General features: G+C 40.5%; 1 protein-coding gene across 1 annotated transcript in view; it reads left to right on the top strand.

Moving 5' to 3' along the window:
- The window catches only part of znrf1 (zinc and ring finger 1), a 68,835-nt gene extending 43,675 nt beyond the window's left edge, over positions 1 to 25,160 (top strand). Inside the window, exons 2-5 of the mRNA XM_085358769.1 lie at positions 6,976 to 7,071; positions 19,623 to 19,728; positions 22,202 to 22,293; positions 22,477 to 25,160. Coding sequence (XP_085214895.1) covers positions 6,976 to 7,071; positions 19,623 to 19,728; positions 22,202 to 22,259 — 260 coding nt within the window. The 3' untranslated portion in view covers positions 22,260 to 22,293; positions 22,477 to 25,160. The remainder of the gene's footprint in view (positions 1 to 6,975; positions 7,072 to 19,622; positions 19,729 to 22,201; positions 22,294 to 22,476) is intronic.
- The last annotated feature ends 1,291 nt before the right edge of the window (positions 25,161 to 26,451 follow it).

Raw genomic sequence — 26,451 nt, 5'->3', positions numbered from 1 at the left:
GGTCCTCCTGACACAAATCGTGATTTAGTAAGACGCCAGCAATGAGCCAGCTGCAGGGAAATCCCGACTGGAAGCTTAACAACAGATTTTGCATTAGGGTCCTTATCCAGCTTTGATTTCCACCGTTCACTGAATGCTAATTATTGTATCACAGCGTCGCGCTGCTCTTCTCTGCAACTTTGACACACAGATGTTTTTCATCACTAAAACATCAGAGAGGACTGACTGAGAAAACAGGATAACTCAGCATTCAGTTTAATTCAAGTGTTGGCTCTGAATGTAAAAAAATGGTAATACATGCAGCACCTGCAGCCAGACAGAAAACACAAACACCGAGCAACAAGGTGAGATTTTCTGCACTTTAAAAAGAATCATTATTTTAATTTTCCATCTAAAAGTAGCAGCGCCAAAGGGGAGAATGTTCTTTACCAGTTATTAGTTCTTACCTTATAAAGATTTCAGTTTCATTTAAACTGGTGCGATCTTCTGCTGCTGTACCACGTCTACTTCAAGGTTTGGCGCATTAAGCATTCATGCTGTTCTGCATACCTTCTAAGATAGGATAGATCAAGAGATAATTTATTGATCCCACAAGGGAAATTGTTGTAACAAGTGGTTATTTAAGTTACTACTAGGTTAAAGCAGTCTGGTAATTCCCTTCTGACCTCTGACATCAACAAGGCATTTTCTCCTTGAGAAATACTGCTCACTGGATATTTTTTGTTTTTCCAGTCTGTTCTCTGTAAACCCCAGAGATGCTTGTGCAGGAAAATCCCCAAAAGATAAGTAGTGTCTGAAATTTGCGTATGAAAACAAAGGCACTGCGCATGCGCGTTTTACCCATATTCTATCGAGATATTTCATTTTCTTATCGTTGCCCAACATATACCGCTATTACCGTGAACGGCATGATATGGCCCAGCCCTACCAACAACCATGCCGTGTTTAAAGTCACCCTAATCGTCTGTTTGAACTTCAGCTGTTCAAAATGCACCGAATTGGTGGTTCTTGCTCTTGGTTCAAAATGAGTGGACGAGACAAGAAAAGAAATCAAAGGGACAGGCTTTGGAGCCGTACGGGACGCACAGCCTGACAATACACAGCAGCTTACATCCACTTTGCCTTTAAAGCTGGTGTGAAGGGAGGTTGAAGAAAGCGCTGAGCGGGTGCACCAAATAAATAAGGATCAATCAGGTCTCTTAGAACCCTAGAGTAAAAATATGGAGCTGGAGATGAGCACAATAGATTCTCTTTAAAGTCTTTTAATACAATCACCTCGTCCTGTATCCTAATTGAGATATACCAACAGAAATCCAGCCCAATTGTTTCTGAATGTAAGTTCATCCCAAATCAAACTGATACAAGAAATCCTTTGCAGTGAAAGATTACAGCTAAGCCAAGGGTGAAATCAGTCTTTGTTGCTTTCTAACAAACATCATCTAATGAACAATGGCTGCCGTATGTAATATGTTAGTAAGAAAAGAATTACTGGATATGAGCAAAGATTTGTATAAAGAGCCATTGCTGCTGAATGTTTATATGTAGCTCTATATTACTTTGAGTAATGCAAGGCAAACACATTTCACTTCTATTATTGTCAAGAGAACAACAGATACCTCTAAAACTGGACACCTCACACTAGAATAATCTAGATCAGGGATGTGAAGCTCATTTTACGTTGTGGGTCACATACAACCCAGTTTGATCTTAAGTGGGCTGGACCAGAGAAACTACAGGATAAACATGTAAAGATAGATAGAAGGTTCTAGTAGTTCATTTAAGTCAGTCATTGTTAAGTCAGCGTATAATTTAGTTGTAAAAAAACTAGTGCTGTCAGTGTTAATCTCGTTAAAATGACATAACCGCATTAATGTGGCAAATCTCTGTTAGCGAGGGATTGCCCCGTGCATGGGGCTGCACGGTGTCAACGCGTTGGCGCGGTTAGCTCATTAATACGTTAGCACCGTGCAGCCCCACGCACAGGGTGATCTGCGTTTACTCGCTAATGGGGACTGCCGCGTTAATGCGGTTAACGAGATTAACACTGACAGGACAAAAACCCAGATGATTTCCCCCCGAAACAGATAATTTTCAATAGCAGATGGTGTAAAAACGGGAACCTTTCTCTCATTTGATTGTTTATTTCTGGCTTCATTACTTTGGTGTTTTATGAATGGCAGTTGGTGAAGGTGGGGGTGGGGGGGTTTATTAATAGAAAAAGGTGTAAAACTACAGAAAATACAGTTAAAAGTTGATTATCTGTGCACTTGTTCACATTTTCTAAAGCTGTTCAGTGGGCCAGATGGGAGTCTTTGCTGGGTCAATTCTAGCCCCTGGGCCTTATGTTTAACACGCCTGATCTACAGGTTTAAACATTATTGGCTATTACTGGCCAGATGAATATTAAATCAATGTTGCTATGTGGTGAACTGTCCACCCTCCACAGAAAACTGTCTGGACTTTTTTAAGTTTCTTGAAGACGTTTCATCCGAGAAGCTTCTTCAGTTCTAAGAGCAAATAGTGGAGAGTCCCAGATTTTAAGCCCTATGGGAGTGTCCCCAAGAGGGTCATGGACCCCTTTTTGATCACCTTGGCTCATGTGATTGCTCTTAGAACTGAAGAAGCTTCTCGGATGAGAGGTGAAACGTCTTCAAGGAAACTTAAAGAAGTCCAGACGCTTTTCTCTTTCTTTCTTCACAGACATGTCGTTCTCAGCAGCACTGAGAAATTTCTCCTCTTTGTCATTTGGTGCCAACCGTCCCACAGCTCGCGACCATAAAAGCGCTGTGTGGCATTTATCGCCACACCACCTGTGGTCCTAAGATGACACTGAAGGAAAATATTAGAGAAATGTGCCCATTTGACACGAACCAACTCCTGTACAGTAGGACTGCAAAACAGGCCTGCGCACACTCACAGCAGACATCTGTGTCCATGCTCTCACATAGGCACCAGTATAATTAATTTATGATCCAGCCCTGTGATTTATTTTCGTCCCTATCTGACCTTATGCGCTCCTTGAATACGAAATGTCCGCGAGGATTCGCGGTGCTTGGCTGAGTTGAAAGCGAACGCACACACAAGCTGCGCAGCTAGAGTCCTGCTGGACCACGTATCACAATCCTTCATTTCTCCTCGAAACGCTTCAGCTCTCTCACCTTCTTCCTGCACCTCTTTTTCGCTCATTTCTTCCATCTCCCACTCTCTGCTCATCCCTATGGAGCGTCTGAAAATAGCAGCTAAGGGAAATGTGGGTCAGCTGCCATGTAGTGTGTGTAGTGAACGTTTCTCTGTGTGTTTTCTACCTGCACCTCCTTAGCGTTTTTCACATTTCACAGAAATGAGCACCACGTATGTATGCTGCAGTTCTGCAGTGTTATTTTTGTTTTTTACTTTATTTTCCACTTGTAAGCCTGTGAATGTCTTAGAACTGTATGTGTCATCACTCCAGCAAAAACACAGGAGAAGCTCAAACCTTTGTTTAGCTTTAAGTCCTCTTCACACTGAAGGTCCCTTTACCTCAGCCAGGTACAGGGACCTGTCATTAATTTCCATTTTTGTCAGCTACCAATTTTCTATCATGGTAGCTGCCGTTTGTGGACTGAGGCTGCCTCGTATTGCTACAATTTAAATGGAGCATTTATTATGCCTTATTTCTGTTTCATCAAATTTGGTAGAGTTGCATCTAACCATCTTTAGAATGAGCTCCGTATCACCAGTGCTTGTTTAACGACTGTTATTTAGTGGCGATTTTATGGGGGAAATGCTTTTCTCATCCAGTCATCAGAACAAAACTGAGAGGATGTTTTGCTGCGTGGGTATAAAAAGTTCAGCATATGTCAAATGAATATCGTACGGTAAAATCTGATATTGTGGCAGAGAGTGAAATTATGTTTGACAAATATGTTAATAATATCAACAATCTGACATTCACCTACAGAATGATCCACCATTTGGTGAAAGTGGGGAAGAAGAGCAAACTTAACTAGGGCGAGAGGAAAGAGAAACACACACAAAGTACAAGAACTACAGGAAGAACGGGTAAAAATGAATGACATGCAGCAGTGGCATATGAATACATGATGACTGAAAAGAGGGGAGGGAAGAAGAAATGCCCATGTCATCACAGGAAGTCCCCAATATCATGAGCCTATAGCAACGTAACTAAGGTAAGGTCACCTGAGTTTAAAGTAGAGATGGTGTCTGCCTCCTGAAGAGTCTGATAGTTGAAGTCTCTGCCACATATTCGAGTTTTAGAAAGTTTAGGAAGCACACGTTACCCTGTACACTTAAAGCAATGAACTCTTTTGGGATAACCTCATAGTGTTAAATAATATATATTAATATATGATCAAGCCTGATCATACAAGACATTAACAGGGAACTGGTGAGGGAAAAATACAACCTCTGTTAATACTCTTCTTGCAGAATTTGTACCAACTGAAAGCTCTTCTCCTCACAACTTTAACTTAAAAATTAATTTGGTCACAGTTATGTTATATGCACAGGACGCTGCCATGTTGCAGTTTAGTTGTAGGTGGGCTATTTTTTTAACTAGAGTCGTCACATGTCACATGTCCAGTGTTATTTGTAGCTTGCAGTTCCTCCTGATAGACGGAGAAGCTCCTACTTTTAAAATAACACCCCATTAGTAATGTCTACGAGCTGTTATCGTTATCTATAACTGACAATTTGGTGTTAAGTATCATTTAGGAAGAGTAGAATAGAATAGAATAGAATATCCCTTTATTGTCATTGTACGTGTATAATGACACTGTGAGTGGTCCACACCAACTGTGCAGGAATAAAATATAAATAGTAAGACAGTGAATATTGTAAAGGTTTTAAAACGACACAAGCAAGACGTTTTACTGCCTAAAGCTAACCAAATGACATAAATGAAAATAAATGGTTACTGAAAGCTACAAAAGGGCCTCAGATCAGAGCTGAACTAAACCCTCTTGGCTGAAAATGAGATTATTAGTTTCTTATTTGGAAGACTTTCAAACTTGTTGGCACCACAGGCACATCAGTGACCACCTGTCATAAATGTTTGACCTCTTATCAGAATATAGTGGTTGGGGATTTGGAGCGGGGACATCGTCCTGACACACCCAGCAGCGAGTTGGGAGTTATTTGCTTGCGCCTTGTCCCATCTCGTCAAGCAGATCCCAGAGCTTGCCTTCTCCACCTGGGTGGTGTCTGGCCCCCTGTAGCACCAGTTCCTGGAGATGATGAGTTTGCAGAAAAGCCTCCACTCCCACTCAGCGTCCCAACTTCTGTCCAAGACACGCTGCTTATCTTGACTGTGCGCTGCAGCAGTCTTGCAGAACTGCTGCGGCTCACATACCTGTGGACATTGTGGAGCTGATACTATTCCAAACTTTATTCCAAACTCCTTTCTCTGTAACATTTAACGAAACTGATTTTTTTCACAGCAGCAGTCCTGGCCACAGCAAGTTTATCTCACTTTACCTCATGCAGCCTGACCTTATTGAGAAACGTTGGAAGTTGTTGGTCTAAAACTAGCAAAAGACAAGAAAGGAAAGAGGAATTAGGAAAAGAAAAAGACAGAACATTACAAATTAAGAGGTCTAATACTTCCAGGATTAGTTAGCAACAGCGAAACGCTATGCACCTAAAACTTTTCCACAGAAAGTCTCTGAAAAGAAGAAGGGGAAAAATGCTCAGCAAGAATCAGTGTAATTGTTTATATATATGCAAATCTCATTAAACCACCAAACAACTGTAGCGTTACCTATCATATAATCAATTTTTAATAAACGGAAACCAAAAGGCAGTGAAACTGGTGGATTTTTCAAAGAATTTACACATTGAAATGAGCAGTTTTGTATTTTGTAAATGGTTTTTTTTAGCAGTTTGTTGGTACCAGTCTTGATTTGAGCAAAGGTACAGTAGAGTGAGCTCAGTAAACTGAAGTAATCTGGATACAAAACCCACTGGCCTAAAACCTGCTGAAACATATCCCATTCTCAGCGATGCTGAACGTGAAGAGTCACTGCCGTTTTGATTGAAGCTTCCTTTTGTCACAGTCGCAGCTGTTTTCAGCTGTGTGGCCCAGTGTTGACCTAATTATCTGGTATGTGTTATACTAATATAGTCAACCCTGATGGCTCCAAAGAGCACAAACAGAGAGTACTGACACAGCTACAACTTTACAGAACTTGGCAAAACAAGCACAGATGAGTGTTTTTAAAGTGTGCATTGGGGTGAAAGGGAAGAACTGGATAGCACAATGATAACGGCCTGGGTTCATTCTAATCAGTCTTCCATATCACAAAGTTTTATTTTAGTCAATGTTTCTTTCCTTAACTGATAATAAAGCAGTGGCTAATGATTCAGCCTGTTTGTTTTTTTTAGAAAGGCAGACCTTCTACTCCATCTGAGACCAATTTTTCCCATTAGTAAGCTGGATATGCTAATGGCCACGCTAATAGAAGCCAATAAGTGGGTTATTATTTTTTATCCATTCTCTTATTTTGAAAGTTAACTCAAAAACACCTTCCTGTCTTTTGTTTTCTCTTCTGGTTGGCTCACTTGTGGCGGTCCTTGATATCGTTGATCTCATTCAGCCCAAGATGGCGGCCATCCTGGGCTTCAGCTGGGGTCCGTAGTCCTTCCTACGGTGCGAGTTAGAAATGTGCTCTAACTCGAACATGCAGCAGGTGGAAAACCGGATCATGCGCTGTTATGATAAGTTCACCAAAGCTGCAGAGCAGAACAAAGAACCTTGCCAGCTGTATTCAAAGACTGTTTGGGTCTATTTGGGTATTTTAACATCAGAACGGCCGGGATTTCCTATTATCACATTCTTTTACATTACAAAATGACATTTTACATTTCGTTCCTTTGGGTGAAATGCACTCACAATGAAGCCGATGCTTGTTTATTTCACAGTCATGTGTGTGTATATATGTTTGCACTGATCTTTTACTTTGCTCCTCTTCTTCCTAGGATTCAAGTGTCCTGTCTGCTCCAAGTCTGTGGCGTCCAATGAAATGGAGGTTCACTTTATCATGTGTCTAAGCAAGCCTCGCCTCTCTTACAATGGTAAGAAACACCTCCTTCTGTTCTTTTTATGATCGATCTGGTAGAAATCAGGCTCGCTGTGCCAGGGAACAATGAGCTTGAAGGCCTTGAAGCTGCTGCGCTCATAAATATTCGTGACAAGGTGGGCGGGTCTAAAGACAGGAACATGTTATCGAGCTAGTCCTTCAAAAACATGATAAATATGAATGAGGGGCAATGAGGAAAATCATAAAAATTCATAACATGAATTTACACAACCCGACAGTTTCAGCCATCCACTTTGGAAAATACAAACACAGCTGAGGCTGCAAAGCCCTCGACTGCTGCGCTCTGACATGTGACCTCTTCAGTTTCACAGCTCTTACTGGTTCTGTGTGATTCTGTTATGCCTGTTGGAGGTTTTTACTTTTTGCTGTCATTCTACTGGAGTACTAAACTGTACTTGCAAGATCCAAGACACGCTGCTTATCTTGACTGTAGGCTACAGCAGTCTTGCAGAACTGCTGCGGTTCACATAACCTGTGGACATCGCGGTGCTGATACTACCAACCCTGCCTCAGTACATTGAGTTTTTTCTTTTATAATAACAGCCTACATTGAATCTCAGCTATAAGAGTACAGTGTGTATTTAGTCTTCACTTTTATAGGTTTAAGATGAGTTGGTATTAAGCTGCAACCTCCAGGGCTAACAAACCAAGCCATAAACTGCAGTTTCTGAATTCCAAAAGCAACTCAGTCACTACTGACTGCCATGATGACGTGTCCAACTTTACAGTAGGCTTAAATATGTTTACAAACTGCTGCACAAACCCATGCATTTGGATACTGGTTAGGTTGAAAATTAGGGGTGTTTCTGCTTTGAGCAGGGCGCCAACCTTTGCTTGTTTTATGGTACTGCAGTTGTTTTTGTCTGGGTATGAATTTTATTACAAATAGAAAACCAACTTATCATGAGCAAGTTTGCATTGGTTGAAAAACCAATGTACTATTGCCGGGTGTAGGTTGAATGGTGACTGGTTGAGAAGTCGGCCAGAACAAGGAAGAGACCAACAGGGACAAGGAAAGTCAAAGATGATCAAAAGCAGCATGAAGAGGACTTAGCTTCACTTCAGCTCTTTGGATGTTCTAACGCCGTTCTTCTCTGTGGCTGAAGGATCAGTAGCAGCACAAGCAAGACTAGCTCACAGACCAGTTGCCCCTCAGCACAGTACACAGCTACAACTTCAACTTCATGTCTTCAAAGCTAAGCTCTGCACACGAGCAACGCAAAAGAATGAAAGGCCACAAATTATCAGCTTACTCTAAGTGCTGCAAACAGTGTAGGGATGTGGAGCCGGGCATGTCAGGGTCTTTTGTTTTACTTCATTGACCATGTGGGCAGTGCTGCCCTGTGTCACTCTGTTAGCTCATCCCTCCCTGTCTGCTGCCCGGCTGTTTTTCTCCCTGTTATCTAACCAACAGTTATAACTGATCATCTGGGACTTGTTATTGTGTTTCTAAGGGATTACACCTGCTGTTGGTTCAAGTACATCTTGAAATTGTTCAGCCTTTGTTGGATTGATCAACTGATCAATGAGTGATAATGAGCTAATCCCAGTGTGGGACTGCAGCTGGGGAAGGTATCATACAAGGCAGTTCTCCAACTGCTGCAGGATCAGGTTGGAGTGGCTTTTAAGCTCTCAGCAGATAAATACACATTATCAGCTGCAGCCCTTGACCAGTCTGGGGCTGTGTAGAGAGCCCAAGGGGACGTGTTTGCTGGGTGGACTGTAGGTATGTGAGGGTGAATGGTTTGCCTCTTGTTCCGTGTCAGCTGGGCTCCAGCCCCCAAAGTAGGCAAAGAAAATGTATTGAGATGGTAAGAGCTGTGAATAACCTTCGAAAAGCAACTACGCATGCACGGATCCATCAGTTTTCTTCCACTTGTCAAATTCAAAGTCGGTAGTGGAGGTCGGCAGTCTGTCACGTAGCTACGGCATAGAAACATTCACAACTACAGCAAACTTGGAATGATCACCTAATCTAACAAACATGTATTTGTACTGTGGGAGGAAGCCAGACTATGAAGAGAGAAACCACACATGTAAACGTCCCAGCAAAAGATTCAGATCCTTCTTGCTGTGAAGCAGCAATTCAAACTGCTGCACGCCTGCACACAACTAAACTTTCAACATAAGACCCACTGGATTGTCCCAGTGAACTGATGGTGAAATCCTTTGTTTTCTTGAATAAACTCTGGAAAAATATATTTGTTCGGCTGTTAAAATATGTGGGTGGCCTTCTAAGTAAAGTCTATGTTTACCTCGAGGTGTGGGCCAGTGTTCTGACATCGCACACATTTAAATACAGCATCGTTCCTAAGTAGACGACCCACAGGATGGTGAATATGCATTGGGAAATGAATTCACTCATGGTTTTAGGTAAAATTTGAAAAATAAAGCACAGGTTTTATAACACTGAGCTCTTTGGTCCATTTTAGACTCAGTTATAAATAAATAAATAAATACTGAATTTTACCATTTTTAAAAAGCCAGATGATTCCTGACTTGGGGGAATATTGCTGTGATTCTGACATCATTCATGTTTACTGTTACTCGGTGTCCACAGTGCTGCTCTGGGCTATTTATGAATGACATAAAAAAGTACATAAAGCTGCTGCAGACACACGGTCTACCTTCCAGTCTCCTGTTATTTCCTCAAGCAGGCTTCTGTTTTAATTATGGCCTCGACTGCCGCTCCTGGTTGCTTGGAGACACGCGGTCATCATGTCTGTTTGTTGCCCCACAGCAGTAAGTTGATTGACACTTACTTGTTTGACTGTGTGTCTAAATGGGTGACCTTGCAAAAGTCTGCTCATACGTGGTGCTCATGTTTCTGAGCGTAACAATAACTAATTGAGTGAATTTGTTAGAGGCTGACAGAGACGGACACGAGAAGTCTTCAACCTGGTCATCGAGGCCGGTGCAGTAAAAAAACTACTGTAAGGCCTGCAGCTGAATTTGGATTGAGTGACAGAGACAGAGAGAGGAGAATTTTAACTGTCTTAAGGAAGATGGGATCCAGAATGATGGAGGACCCTGATGGCTGATAACGGACGAGAGGAAAGGGCAAAAGGAGAAACACTCCCATAATTCCTCCTTTTTCGGCACCTCCTGTCCTTCCTGTCACTCTTTATTTCCAACAAATTACTCTCTCGTTCTCCCTCTGTCCCTCTCTCATCTGTGAGTCTGTCTGTCTGTTCCTGCTGTGTAATCTCGCTGTAATTTCTTTTTTCCCTCTATCTTCTTCCGTGTCTGTTCTCTTGGGTTTTTGAGGCCCACAAAATGGGCTGTGCTTATCTTGTTTCCCAGCATGCTCAGGGGTGTATTGTCAATCACCTGGACCGACTGACTGCCGCACATCGGCACATCACACACATACACTCACACACACACACACATCTACTGTTCAGGAGATTCATGAATGCACTGATAAACCTCTAAAGTTAAGCTGACTTGCTTATAACCTGCTTTCAAAATGAAGTTTTTAATACCACATCATCTGCATACATTTGTAGTTTTGTAGCAGAATTGTCGGAAGTGCTTCTTCCTGTCAGGGTGTTGATAGGCATTACATACATTTCAAATTTGAAGCAGTACAACTGAGCAGACTTTATTCAGTTTCAGCGTAGAGTGCCTGTCTGCTGTGATGCACTGGATTCAAGGGCAAGGTTTCATAGCCTTTTGGTCGAACGCACAAGGTTATGGCACATATGGTCAAAGGACCACTTGCTTCACACCCAAATGAATAATTACACACTTTTGTCATGTAGAAACTTCACTAAGCAGGTTTAAATGCTTAGACCTGAACAAAATCACAAAATTCTTCTGGCTCATATCCTTTTGATACCCCTCTAACTTCCTAATAAAGATTTTATCGCTCTGTGAATGAGGGCTGTTATCGTTCTGCATCTAACTGTGGCTGGCACATCAAGAGGCTGGACTCAAAGGACACCTTGTACATATCTCTGAGCTACTTGGAGTCATTGGTCAGCCCTGGCTTGTCATTTCATTCTGGAATTTAGACTTGTGACTAAATCCTTTCTGCTGAAGCAGGCTTTTTACCAGGCTCAACCTCACAACAAGAAGGTTCCTGGTTCAAAGATGTTTGTGGCCTTTCTGGGTGCTTCAATTTTCTCTGGGTACACCAGCTTCCTCGCTTCAATAACAGTAGAAAAACATATATAAAGTACATTACATTACAAATGTCATTATTCAAAGTGTACATGTGTTTATGAATCTGCTTGGCTATGTTACTACATGGTAACACTATCAAGAGTTAGAATTAGAAACATATGGCTTAGTTAGGTAGTAAATGTGCACATATTTATTCAAACTGTGTCGGATTATCAAAGACATCATTAAAACCTTCTGGTTCTGATGCCTCAACACTGCCATTTTGAACAGCCTCATATTTTAGCATTAGCCTAGCCAAACATTTAGCTTCATAGTGGCCTCTGTTGATAAACTGAGCCTCTCCCACCCAAAGCCTGTAATTTTGTACTTTCTTCTTGAAACATCACATTATTTCACAAATGACAGAGCATTTTTTCATTTATAACTTCTGCAGTATCATAAAAGACAGGTCACTGTTGCAGGATTGTGGAGGAACTGTAAAATCTCACCCTACTTCATAAATCCATATCTTTGTTATCATATAGATTTAGTATGAGTAAGCTAATACTGGCAGTGAGTAATAACAGCATTCTAACAAAGCTTTTTAAGGGCCAACATAATGTAAGGGCGTCTTGTGGGATTAATTTGAAGTTTAAATCTCAGTACGTTGAAATAACGTCCTTTTTGTGTCTATGTGCTTACCCACCTGCCTGAGCAGTGCAGAAGCAGGTGAGGGTTGTAGGTAGCACGAGTCCACGTGAGCTGACCACCGGATCTTTTCTGGGTTTTGACTTTCGCATGATGTTATTTTAATGCCTTGCACTAAATATAGCTCGTTGCAACGAGGGTGAGAAGGGGCCTCGTAAAGACCTGGAATGTCAGGGGGAGGTAGCACGAAGACACAGACAGATAAGAAAAAGGTGAAGAGGGGGGTGCAAGGCATGCAGTTTGCCTCACGCGGATCAAGTCATTGGAGGATACACGAAGAGGTTAAAAAAAGAGAGTTTGGTGCTGTGATTCAGAAAGGCAAAGAGCACCTCATCTAAGTCATTATAGACGCCAAATATCTGTTTGCAAGTGTGCAAGTTAGGAGGGAAGCAGGCAGGTGAGGAGAGACTGAGTGATTGAGAGACTTGCAGCACTGACACATATCTCACATCACATTCTTCCATATTTGCATCACAGTCCAATGCTTTGGTGTAATTTGCACCGTAAAGTTTACTTTCATATCAGAAATACTTTGATTTTCGTTTCATTGTTACAGCTCTTTTTCAGTTGCATCTTATCTCATTATTATGAGAAGATGTCACGGTTGTTATCAGTCATTGCTATACTTGTGAGGTCAGGGCTGATGATGCTACCAGATTTAATATAATGGATTTGAGCTTTACTTTGTTATAATTATTTTTTTTAATCTGATGACGGCCACCTGGTTCCTGAAGACTTGATTGCCTTTGATGGTGGCGACCGATGTCTTTTTGGTACCAGCCAACAACTGCAGATGTTGCTGTTTGGTTTTTACAGCACAGATGTAAATGTGCAGAAATAAATTCCTCAATGTAAACTGTGACGTCTGCACAACTTAAAATGACCTTGTGTACATTTTTCCTTTTGACAACAGATACAAACCTGACAAAATTAACAAAATCACTAGAATGTAACTTTATCTGAGAAACATCTATGTTAAACTAGGGACGGGTTGTACTTTCCTGTAATACCATTTTATACCACAAGTTGGTACAAGGAGTCAATGTCATTGTTTTTTTTGGCTACAATTAATGTCAAATGTTTTTTAGTTTTTTTTTTTAAACCCACTGTTAAAATACTGCCCTCTGGTGGTAAAAGTTTACATTTTGTAGAGTGCATAAAACCAATTTCAACCTAAACTCCACTCTAAATGACAAACATTGATGTTTTACATTGTTTTTATGCAAGCATACATCAGCATCGTGTTTTTAGTACATCACATATTAGATTACATCAGCAGGCTGGTGTCTATAAGCTGTAACAATGTTAAGATATAATCATGCATTGTGTGATTTTTGCAAAACTTTATTTTGTCATGGTGACACCGGAGGGCGTTGTATTATAAAATAACAACTGTGTTGTACAGCTCTCTGCAGGCCCTTTCATTTGATATATTACTCAATATATTTCTTGAAAAAAGGTTTCAAGGTCAACCTTGACCTTGGGCACTAAAAAGAAAGGTCAAGGTCAAATTGTTAGTCAACCTAGTTACTCATGTCCCCAAAGGCCTAGTATATCGTTGTGAAGTTTGGAGACAATAAAAACATATTTGTAATCATGTTTTAACAGATTTTTACATTTGGTGTGACCTTGATCCGATTTTCAACAACATTAAATCAACTCGGATGGTTATTGGTATCTACCGTCATCGAGTGAAAATTGTACCAAAACAAGTACCAAAATGTTCCCTCCAAAATGTATACTTATTCAGAAACATTGTATTCAAACTGTTATAGCCTGTTACTGTAAAGTAACAGGCTATAACCTCCTGAGAGGTTATAGCCTGAGAGGTTATTACCTCCTCCCGAGAACCAGCCTATCTTTTAAATTATTTGAGCTACCCTGCTAAGTCCTGATGTACTAAAGAGAGGACATCCTGGGCTTTCCATTGATATCTTATGTGTTTGGGTGGCCTCTATTACGTCCAAAGAGGAAGGAAATCCCCAAAAAAGTTAAATGGGAAGATTCCTCGGTTCTCAGGAGGATTTATCAAAGTCTTTCTCCAAAAGTTGATTCTGTTCATCTGGACGTAGCGTTTTGTGGGAGAAACGTTTCGTCACTCATCCAAGTGACTTCTTCAGTCTCAGCTGACTGCAGGTTTCCCCAAATCTTATAAACAGTACATTTGCATAATGACTGAAACCAGCCCACTGGCCTGTAGGTGTGAATAGACTGTCCTGGCCTGACGACACTCTTTCAAGGATGAGGATGTACACATCCTGGACAGGGAAGAACGCCATTTCCCTTTTCACGCCATTTACGTGAAAAGGGAAAGACTATCTCTGAATCGAGGAGGGGGCCTAAGGGTACATCTTTCGCCATCTTACATGCTGTGATTGCAGCCATTCCCCAACTCTCTGTGAATGGTACTCATGGCCATTGATCAGTGGGTTTTGGTCAGTAGTTGTTGATCAATGGTCATGAGAATTTGCATAATTATGATTAAGGAACTGACCTCCCAGCCCATTGTTCCTTCAGTGGGCTGGTTTCAGCCATTATGCAAATGTACTGTTTATAAGATTTGGGGAAACCTGCAGTCAGCTGAGACTGAAGAAGTCACTTGGATGAGTGACGAAACGTTTCTCCCACAAAACGCTACGTCCAGATGAACAGAATCAACTTTTTGGAGATTTACTTTCCTGGATGATTGAGATGCATCAAGACATTTATCAAAGTCATAACACACGATCGTTAATTATATCACTACATCACTATAGGTCGTTTGTACAAACAATGGCAACAAGTAATGTAGTTTTAAATAGCTCTGTATAGCATTATTATCACTTTGACCTTGAGATCAATCAGTTAACTTATATGACAAATTAGAGGTCAAATGTGACACAGTTTAAATCTTTATAAGGTACTTTCAATATGTTGACATAAGACAGCACACTTGTAAGAATCATGCAAGTTATAAGGCTTGTTGATTTTTGACCAATGTACCATAAAGTTTACCTTGCAGACCTTGGCGGATGTAAGTCAAATTTGAATGGATTGTTAACATGGTCCCACTCTACAGCCCTACAAAGTGTTATCAGAATTCATACAGACCTGCATGCAAACGCTATCAAAAACATAACCTCCTTAGCAGAGGTAATTATGAGCTCTCTATTCAGGAAGTTGTTTTCCTTTTGCCTAAACTCAGCTAAACCCTAACCCTGCTGTTGTTGCATCATAAAACTGAATTCCCTGCTCTAATCAAACAGTGTCATCTCTGGTAAACTGGATTCCTGTACAAGCTTTGGTATTAGAGAAGGTCACAGCACATTAATGTTGTTGCAATATTACGAAAGGAATTAAACGTTAACACTAAAGTCAGCTGTAAGATTCTCTGGGACTGTGGTGGTTTGCTAGAACAGAGGTGACAGGCTGCTGCCTGATATTTAAAAGCCTTGCAGCTGCAGCTGCGATCAATACTGAGACTTCTGGCTGAGGCAGAGCTGTGATGAGTTAGAGCGCTGGCTTCATCCAGATGACCTCATTTTTTAAAGCATTTCCACAGGTGAAGCAAACACGATTGAACAACCCTCTTAACTTGATTATCAGCTCAGGTCAGGTGTTGACTTTAAATTTAATACACTTTGCACTCATTTCCAAACGGGCAAAACTGTGTGGCTTAAAGGACTGTGCCGGCTTTTTGGCAGTTGATTGATTTCTAAGTTTTTCCTGGTTTGATTTGCAGGCTAATAAGAAGTAATGTGCAAGATGCTAAGAGGAGGACTGGATGTATTGTTATCAGACGCGATGTAGATTACTGCCACTTAATCCAGAGTGCTTATTCTGAGAGATCCTGGGTGTTTTTAGGGGGTGGATGGATGTGAACAATAGACAGGAGACACTATTTTTCAAAAGAAAGAAAGAGGGGAGGGAGGGATGAGAGGAGCGGGGTTATGGGAGTTTGTTGAGGAACTAAGCTGATTTGCAGTCTGAGCATATGCTGTCTCTTATTCCATCTCACAGTCTGCCCCCATCAAGTATCCTTCTTTTCGCTTTACTGATAAAAACGGGATCTTCTATCATTTTGGCAAATCCTCAATGCCGTTTTTTCCAGCCTCAAAGCAATGATGTGTGGCATTTCCACATGAATAATATTAATGTGGGTTCCTATGGTTGCGTAACAGTGACTGAAACTTTATCTAGGGTTAGGATTAGGTTATGGGGTTATGGCTGGGCTCAAATTCTACCTCCACTGACAATTTATGAGGCCTTATCTGTGACTTTATTTTACAGTTAAAAAACTTTTACAGGTCATTGGATTAGAGGATAATTCCTTATGACTTTACATATAATGTCAGGTCCAAATTCCGCACAGATCCCTGCAAATCTAATGATACTGTGCTTTACTAATGAACTCGGATCACATCTCTTGTATGCATCTTGTTGTTATATGTTGGTTATGAGATTTGCCAAAGATGGGTCCTGGACAGGCAATAAGTGCACCGTAAAAAAAAAAATCTTTAAAAAACAGTAATATTCCAGCAGCTGGGGTGCTAAAATAATACAATATAAAATAACAGAAAAAAACTTTCCCATGAAAATACAGTTATTTTCAGTAATGACAATACAGTTTGCTGCCCTAATTTTACATGGGATTTTGCATTTTTCAAGTGCTTTTAAACATTAAATTAGGAACAATTTAATGTGATTAAACAATGAAATTACCTATAAAAAAGGTCAATGAATGCGGCAATATGAAAAATAATACCTAAATGTACAGAAATATACAGTTAGTTTAAATAATGATGGATTGCATTCATATAGCGCTTAAAGCACTTTACAATTCCACTTCATAATTCCCCTCTGACCATCACCAGTAGGGGGTAGGTGAAATGTCTTCTTGCCCAAGGACACAACGACCGAGAGTGTCCGAGCCGGGGCTCAAACCGGCAACCTTCTGATTATAAGGCGAACTGCCAACTCTTGAGCCACAATCGCCCTAAATAACAATAATAATAATTATTATTTGATGTAAAAAAAGTTTATGCGAATGATTTTATATATTTTTCCATAGCATTACATTTGAATTTTACAGTTTTACAGTTTTTTACAGTTTTATCACGATATTTTTTACAGTGTGGGTGGATGTTAAGAGATTAACATGCTGCAGTAAGACAGTGAATATTACTGTGATGGTTCTAGTTCCAAGGAAGGGCTAGAGGTCGATACTGGGGGACTGGCAGGTTAACCTGGTTAGAGCTGGGTTTTGTTTTGCCACCAGCAGAGCAGGAACATTTTCCAAATGTTTTGGTGTTTTGGTGTTACAGGTTTTTTTTTTTTTTTTAAAAGATCTTTATGTTCCAGACAGATGTGTGTGTGTGTGTGTGTATATATATATATATATATTGTTAATCCTCTGAGGTCTAAGTCATGATTAATATTTAATTTTTCCTTTTATTAAATTGTTCTACTAAGTCTTGCCAATCAGAGAACTGTTCTACTTAATTAAGCTCTTAATTTATGTTGCTGCTTGCTGTGCTTAATATTTTGGGGTGTAAAACAGGATTTCCTAAGTTTTTTGGATGAAAAACCTCATCTGTCTCACCTTATCTTTTTAAGTACAACGTGACAGTGGTTGAAGACGGAGCACCGAAAATTAGTTTGAGACTCAGATTTAGATTTAACAATAAAACACATTAAGCTGAAGAATCATTCTGTAAAATATAAAAATAGATTGTTTAATTTTACTGTTATACAAATGTACAATGTCAGCAGCAATGCTCCTGCAGGCTGTGGCATTCAGACTATGATTGATCATTTTCCGGGGACCAAAGTATGCCAAGAAAACATTTCCCACCTCATTACACCAGCAGCAGCAGCAGCAGCAGTGGCAGTGGTGGCCTGGACAGTTGACATAAGGGAGGGTGGGGCCATGGATTCATTCTGTTGATGCTAAATTGTGGCCCTAACATCTGCGGCTTCAGCAGAAAAGGAGATCCGTCAGACCGTGGTGTTTTTTTTCCTTCATTCTTTACTGGTTCAGTCCTGGGGGGCCAGTGTCCACCACCGTCACAAATTTCTCTTCTTGGCTGACAGGAGCTCAAACCAGTGTGACCTTTCATTCAATTCTGAGTAAACTCGAATTCTCAGGGTATCAGCAGTCGCAGAAATACTTACTATGCTGCAGTCGGTCACATGTTTGATGTTCACTAATGCTCCTGACACGTATTTATGTAGGCTGAGGAGTCGGCAGTTTCATTCGATTGTGTTTGTACTTGTAGCATTGGGCACAGGACACACCCAAGCCTGAGTAAAGTAAAGTATTAACTAAAGTAAATTAAAAACACTTTGTAAGGGCTTAGGTTTGCTTCCTCTAGTCGTCCTTTCATCATCACCATCGACAGCAGGTTATCTTGACCGTGTCTACATGCTTACGTGGACTGAGATGCTGCCATGTGATTGGCTGATTAGATGTTTGTTTGAAGAGCTGCTGAAATAGTTTATGTAAAAAAAAAAAAAGGCCAGTCAACGTATTTTTTCAGTTTTGATTGCCATTTATATCTGTAAAGCAACTCTTAGGGGGCAAAAAATAAAGTTTTCTGATTTTCTTTCATTAGCAGGGACATAATGTTGGATTACATTTTGTGCTTTTTGTTGTTTTTGGCATTTAAAGTGTTTTTTGAATCTACATCATTGTTTCCTTTGGGGAATCACTCTGAATGCTGACATATGTGTTGCTAATTGATGCACCACAATGAACTGGTTTTGAAACCTTTACAATAATAAGTTCTATTTGGCATCGTGTTGGGTTTATGGAACTGAAAACAGGGGGTGGAGGGCAGAGTTATTGGCTAGTGCTAGCGACTTTTTAAAACTAAGATTAAAAAAAAGAAAAAAAGAAATCACCATCTACAGTTTCTGAAGGGGAATATATTGCTGTATTTTGTTGTACCAGACTGTAAAGTTGGGTGTGTAACAGGAGTGACTTGATGTTACAACCAGCCTCAGCTGTCCATAAGAATAATAACATTTTTTGCCACATGTGGATTGGCTTATTTTTTGGCTCAGAGGTTGTAGCTTACATAAATACCCATGATAATAATCCATTTAATTTATATAAAAGTTTATTTTAGTCTATGGGTCTATGGGGTTCACTTAATCATTTGTAGTAAGCCTCAAGTGGCCATTTAAGGAACTGCAGTTTTTGGCACTTTGTTTTTATGGTTATTTATTTATTTTCATCACAGGAAATATGATCTTGACAGTTCTAATATTTGTCCAATATTTCAGTGCACCCCTACTTTTGTTTATGAGAAACCAGCACAGAGTTTCTTTAATGTTAGACAGAAACACTCTAAAAGTGAAGCCAGGTTTTCAGGGAATATGAATATGATCATACACTGTGGATGAAAGAACCATTCTGCATTGCTGGGTTACGCTGTATATTAGCATGAAAGCAGAATCTCAGCACTCGTTAAGCAGATTGAAGAAATCAATCCAGTTCCACAAGGAGAAACAGACTCGAAGCTCCTGATTCATCTCCAAACTCCTTCTCGTGCATGTTCACTGCTGCACGGAGCGAACGGTAACCACTAAGCTGTGTCTGCTGTGTGCGATGCACCAATCTGCTCCCCCCCACTGCTCTCTACTGTGTTTGATATGCTCTGAAATGTTTTTGGTGCATACTGATTCGTCTTCTGCTGTGTGTGTGTCTGTGTGCGGCTGCCACCTCAGATGATGTGTTGGCGAGGGATGCCGGTGAGTGTGTGATATGTCTAGAGGAACTGCAGCAAGGGGACACCATAGCCAGACTGCCGTGCCTCTGCATCTACCACAAAAGGTGAATGACACACACACACACACACACACACACACACACACACACACACACACACACACACACACATTTGAATCACTGCCCGTTATATAATTTTGCACTTCTTCTAATTAAATCGACTTACAGCATCTCGATAAAGGCATTCCTTAATGATGGACGGGTCCTGTGCCTTTGATTTAAAGGTTATTCATATTATACTATTGAATGATAGCATATCTAAACACTGATATATCACTGTCACATTATCTGGATGGCTTGAGATGATTACCACATACGAATGGAAAAGCCTTATGCAACTGCCTATTGATCCCTAGAAGTCCCAAAAGTCCCGGGTTCACTGAGTTTGTCACCGTAATGTAATCAGAATTATATTTTCAAAATAAAGGTGGCTATATAGTATATTACCCAGGAGAAGTACTCCGTCCATACATTTTCTACCAGCAGTGTAAGCAGAGAGCAACTCCTAAATGAAACTAAAGAACCGTTCTGAGAATCGTGTTTTGTTTCTTTTATTTTCTCTGTTTGTTTGTGTTGTTCCTCCCAGGAGAATATCCTCCATCATGACCTTAATAATTTTTACATTATATTGAGCTCATTTGTCATAAAGTTAAGCTAAACGCCTGCAAGTTTTTGCGTGTGTTTAGTAAATAACTGCAAGGCTGTAACTCATCATTAGCCAGCCATTAGACCCTAAAGCCCAAATTTACATGTCTGAATTGTTTTCTTGCGTCTAAGAGTTAAAAACTTTTATAATGCAGCTCAGCATAACTTCCAGAAAAGAAAAAAAAACATTTGTTATTAATGACATCATTAAGTGAACTGCATTTACCATCTTCTTACACACATTAGCTTGTGCTCACACAGTTTATATAAGCTAGCACTGGGATCAGGTATACATTAGACTCCGGGTCAGTAAGTAAGCTGCTCAAAAAAATGAGTCTCACCTGCTTCTAGACATAAAAGCCCAGACTTTTGATTTTTATAAATAAGGTACTGACAATTCAAACAAGTAAAACAACATCTTAGCTTTTCTTACAGGGAAGCCTGTTTTTTCCATATGATGCATGCTGACTACGCAGTCATGGATTTACAACTGGATGCACTCTGATGATAGTGCCTTTTTCCAACCAATACCTCCAACAGATGTTTGAAGCGTAGCAAATGAAAAACAGAAAGCGGTAAACTAAGTTAACTACGTTTCTTTTATTTATTGGCCAGCAGGGGGCGACTGCTGTGGTTCCAAAAAGACTTCTGGTTGTATAGAAGTAATAAAAAGGAGTTTCATCCAGCGTATGCTCATCGCTCAACAACTAATCACTCAGAAATTGTTAGCCAATGAGAGTGCAGTTTCACAGTTAGCTCCACCCCTGCCTCGTAGTGTCCTGTGTCGAAACACCGAGACGCAGCAGCAAAAACACTCTCCCCAAGGTTTCGCAATAAGAGTAATCATCATTCATACTGTGGATGATGGGCGCTGTTTGCTTTGTGATTGTGATCAAAATGTCACATGGGGCACATTTACTCACAGAATTTTCACTTTTAGCCTCCGAATTTATATATCTGGGGCACAGCTCCACAGGGCCACATTGATTCTGAAGTATCGTTTTGAAAACAAAAGTCAGTCATTTTAAGACAGCAATGCAATATATCAGTTTATTTTATTTTCCTTACTTTTCTCTCAAATCAAGTTTTTCCAGCAAATTATGTTTTTCAGTTCCAGCTTATATGTGACGTGTGTTAAAAACAGTGAATATTACCAATATGGTGTAAGTACGGTGTTTTGTTGAAAAATTCATACCTGTGTTACTGTTATAGCTGTTACCCTTCAAGTGTTGGATTCATATGCTCCTAAATGTTACATAAATCATCTTTTTCCTTCACTGTAGTAATTTTTAAAAAGGTACCATGCTTATATAAAATCCTGGTAAAATGCTTGGAGCTGCTTTGCAAAACAGCTGCTTTTTTTGGTTATTAAAAAACATTTTGATGGTTGCACCTCATGTATTTCTACTTGTAATGTAGCATTTTATACTTTACGGTGCTTAAATTGCCGCTTAAAACAAAAGATGTCCTTCCACCCACACACAGACTTATGGGGTGTTTTATTGCAAACTTTTCCATAAACACAGCGAGAATGTAAAATGTTACAAGTTGAGAAATAATGCACATTAGTGCCGCTCTTGTGTTCCCCCCTGGGTCTCGTTTACAGTATAAGTTGCATGTTGTGTATGTATTGCTAATGTGGGAGGATATGGAGGCCTTCCAACATGCCTACGTGTTACTTTAGCAACAACCCTCTGTAGTATTGAATCCATCTTAGACTGCAGTATAATTCAATTGTGTTCTTATGAGCTCTCAACGCTTAATCAAATTTCTATTTTTATCAGCTGCATAGATCAAGTAATCGCACTAAGTTCACTCTGTGTTTGTAGCTGCATTCAGGACGCAGCGTCATGCCTTCTGTTTGTTTCTGCAGCTGTATAGACTCATGGTTTGAGATCAATCGGTCCTGCCCTGAACACCCCTCTGACTGACTGACCACCGGGCCCACTCTGAATACTGTTCAAGGTAAGAAACACACTCAGAAGGCCAAATATTACAGACGAAATGTGTGTACAGTGTGCAAAAGAGCCAGTGTTGTCTTTTTACTGCTGCTTAAATGGTGGATTTGATCAGGACAGACTGAAAATGAGGCATACATACCAAAGAGTAAAATCTCTTTCTGTTTCTTGACCTTCTTGTCTGTTACAGGACATCTCGTGGTCCTGCCGGGGATATCTGGACACAGGCGTAACCAAATCTGGTGAAACAATCAAAGTGATCAACACTTACGTATCCTGACAGAATCCATCATCCTACCAAAATAATTACTCCTTGAGAACTGAACCAAAAGAAAAAAAAAGCGTAACTGTCGAACCATCATTCACTCCCTCCATCTTACATCTGCTGATGATACTGCTGAGAACCCACCACCCTTCCTTTCATCCTTCGCACCTCTTCAAGCTAACAGAGTCCCTTAAAGGGCTTAGTTGGCCTCAGCTCCCCTTCTGACTCAACCGCGGCCAGCTGCTTCCCTGACACGCTCAGGTCCTCGCAGGCCTTACATCACATCTTTGGATTCAGGCTTGTCAGTTACTTGTGTCCAGCCCTCCCATGGCCTTAACTCGGAAGAGGAGTGGAAGCAGAGCGGAGGAAGGAAGAAGGAAGGGAACCAGTGATATGGAAGGAGGAGGAGAAGGAGAAAACCGGCAAATGGATGATTGTTGAGCTGCAGGAGCTCGCTATGAGAAAAAGACTTGTACATTAGTGGGTGGGCCTCTTATCTCAATAGGACGTCAACTTGGTGATGTCCTATCATAACAGACTGGCTCCCAGTGTGCTCTTTTCTCATAGTTCCTGCCTCAGTTCTGCACTCTTCCTCACCAATATGACTCAAATAATTAATTTAAAGTCTCCGCAGTGCTATTTAGATGTGGTTCACGCATACCTGGGCAGGCAGAAAGAGTCAAAAGTGTCAAACTGGGACGTCAGCTTGTATTGTATGTATGGGTTGGTAAGAGGGACTGGGGGCTTGGTGGAAAGGAGCAGTCCTGACTGGGAGGCCAGAAGGAGCCAGCGATGTAGTTTATGCTCCTACTGTGTGATATGTGTGTTTGGGATGCTCCACTGTCAGGCTTCACCTGGTATGTGTATGTACACTATGTGGGTGTGTGTGTATGCGTGGACTGGTGACAATGTAGCTTTTGCTGAAGCCTTGTGTGTGTGTGTGTGTGTGTGTGTGTGTGTGTGTGTGTGTGTGTGTGTGTGTGTGTGTGTGTGTGTGAGTGAGTGAGGCAGCATGAAAGGTTATCGTAGAGGGCTGACTGAGACAGTGCCGTGAGTGTTTTGAAATGTTTACAGTGTAGCTGTCCATGTTCCCCGTGTGTGCGACTGGCAGTCCTCCCTTTACTTTGCTGATGTTTACAGCTACAGAGAAGCGACATGACATATTGTAAATTTCACTTGTAACCTCTCTCGGCTCTTTCTTTTAAGATCTGCCAGATTTTTCATGTGATCATGATTAGTCATTTTCTTGTGAGAGCCTCGACTAAGAGCCAGTGTGAATGAGTGTCTCTGTGCATATGACTGTTTGCATGGAAGGATTTCTGAACAGGCCCACTGGGCACAGCACCAAGGCCCAAGGAGTCAGATAACCCCGGTCCAGAGTCTGTCTTTTCTTGCTAATAAATAATAAGAGGACTTGAAAATACTCAAAAAGACCCAAACAATTTGAAAATGGAACAAATAAATAAAAAGAAACTGAAAATATTCTAAAACCAGCTCCAAAGAAATTTGAAAAGATCCAAATCAGAGACCCACAGCTACCTAAAACAGCTACAGACAGACTCGACTGACTCAAAACAGCAACAAAGAGACTTAAAATGATTTAAAACTGCTGCAAAGACACTTAAACTAACTTCAGTGGCTACCAAATGACTGAAAACAACTACAAAGAGACACTAATGATTCAAAAATGACGTAGAAAGATTCAAAAATAACTCAAAACAACAGCCACGACTACCAAAGGGACTCAAAATGACCTGAAACAGCCACAGACAGATTAATGACACAAGAAAAAACAACTACAGACACATAATAATTTATAATACTCAAAATGACTCAAATGAATCAAAACAGTTAGAATTTTTTTTAAATGGGCTCAAAATGTCTACTGAGAGACTAGAATGACTTCCAAACAGCCAAAAATTGACTCTAAATAATTTAAAACTGCAACATGGACATTCATAATCAATTAAATCAAAGAAATTCATAATTCCACAAAAACAAATGAAAATCAGAATTTCTAAAACAATTTAAAATGATGTAAAAAAAACCCCCAAGAATTTTAAAGAAATAAAAAAAGGACCAGGTAGAGAAATAAATGGACACAATGGAGGAACAAACGCAGAAGCACCCTGAAGACGAGCAGAGGTGGACAACAGCGACGACCGTGTCAGTTAAAGTCTTTTGTCGTTTCTTTGTGTCTTCCTTGGTGGAGGCCTTTTACAAGCCTGTGCCCGCGGGCCTGTTGGCTCACGATCCATCCATGACTGTTCGTGCATGTGTGCTTGCAACTGAAAAGGCGCCTCTTGGTCTTTGCGACTGTCGGTTCCCCACATTGTATTTCTGCTAGAGCAGGTCTGGCTGTCTGCGACGGGAGACGTGAGCCACTCAGACCCTTAAAAGGACTCTGTAGTCCCACTGTGGAGCCGCTGAACGGGGCTTATTTATTCATTTGTTCATATTTAACAATATTTGTTTAATATTCCAGTCATGTGGGGTGTTACTCACTCTTCAGAATGCCAAGAGCTGATGTGTGAAGACTACTACGAATCAACATACAAACTGCATTTACAAAGCTACTGTAAACAAATGGTGGAATAAATTGTGCTAGATGACAGACCATTTTCAGCTTTCATTCTGTGACCCAGATTCAACTTCTCCAGCAGGAGAAGTGGGTTTCATGGTCAACCTGCATGTGTTTTACTGGGACATGGTGTTGTTGCTGATCCCTTCAGGATAACACTCTTACATCGCTCAGAAATGTTCAGCACACAACCCCCCCCCCCCCCCCCCCCCGCCCTTCCAGGAGTTATTTTAGGACTGAATGCGAGGTATCTGCTTTCAACCTATTTCACTCTGTCATTTAACATTTAACAACATTTCCCAGAACCCAATCTGATAGTTTCCAGAGAGAAAACATTTAAAAGGCAATGAGTATGGGGTAAGAGTTTAAAATCTTTGTTTGTGCATTAGACTGCCTGAGTCATGAAGCCTGCAGGTCAAGAATAATGAGATAGGATTGGTAACTAACAATAAATCAACACTACGAGGTCTAATTTCATGCTGAGAAGTCAAACCCTAAACCTAACTATGTTGTAAATATAAACAACAGTTTATGAAACACTTTTTACATACATTTTTTCTTTTAGTTGCCACGACTTGCAGGAACAATTTCCAAAAGCCCCAAATTACATATTCTGATACCACAGGATTAGCATCAAGGGCTTTACTTTACTAGCCAGATAATGAAAACCACTGAAAACAGACAAATCCTTCATTTCCAGCCTGAACATAGAGGTGGTTCAAAACAGCAAGCCCAAATGTGTGTGTCAATAAAGTTTTAAATCAGTTCTGATTGACACATGTAGACACTGCAAGAAGCCCAAGATGGAAAAAGAGGCACAAAACAACAAGGAAGCTCAAGCAAAATGAAAGCTAATCTATATATCAAGGGAATATCAGAGCATGCAAGCACGGGACAACAAATAACCCACAATTCCATGCACATGTGCTGCACACCGATCAAGGCTGTCAAAGTCTAACGTCGGTAATAATCTGAGTGTTTAAATATATATGTATTTTTTTTCTACACCTAATATACTTTTCGAATTTGTAAAGAATTTCTTGGTGTATCTCAAATGAAGATGGGTTGAAATATTCACAGGTCTCCAGTTGGCAGCATAACTCAAGAAGTCAGTTTACATACTGTCGAGTGTGCCCAAAAGGACACTTACCACAGTTTATTTACACAAATGCATGGCGGGAAACATACTGAGCATGTTGCATAGTGCGGGATGTCAGCAGATGACTTTACAGAAACACAAAAAGAGCGCTAGTAGCTGCAAAACAGCTGCAAAGACACAAAAGACCAAAAATAACAATGAAAAAAGATCTGAAAGGAGC

The sequence above is a fragment of the Diplotaxodon limnothrissa genome, linkage group LG7, assembly GCF_057381915.1.
Source record: "Diplotaxodon limnothrissa isolate DT_005_m linkage group LG7, D_limnothrissa_male_GT1.1, whole genome shotgun sequence".
In the NCBI taxonomy this organism is placed as follows: domain Eukaryota; kingdom Metazoa; phylum Chordata; class Actinopteri; order Cichliformes; family Cichlidae; genus Diplotaxodon; species Diplotaxodon limnothrissa.
Note: the sequence above shows the minus strand (reverse complement) of the source record. Positions and strands in the feature narration are given on the sequence as shown.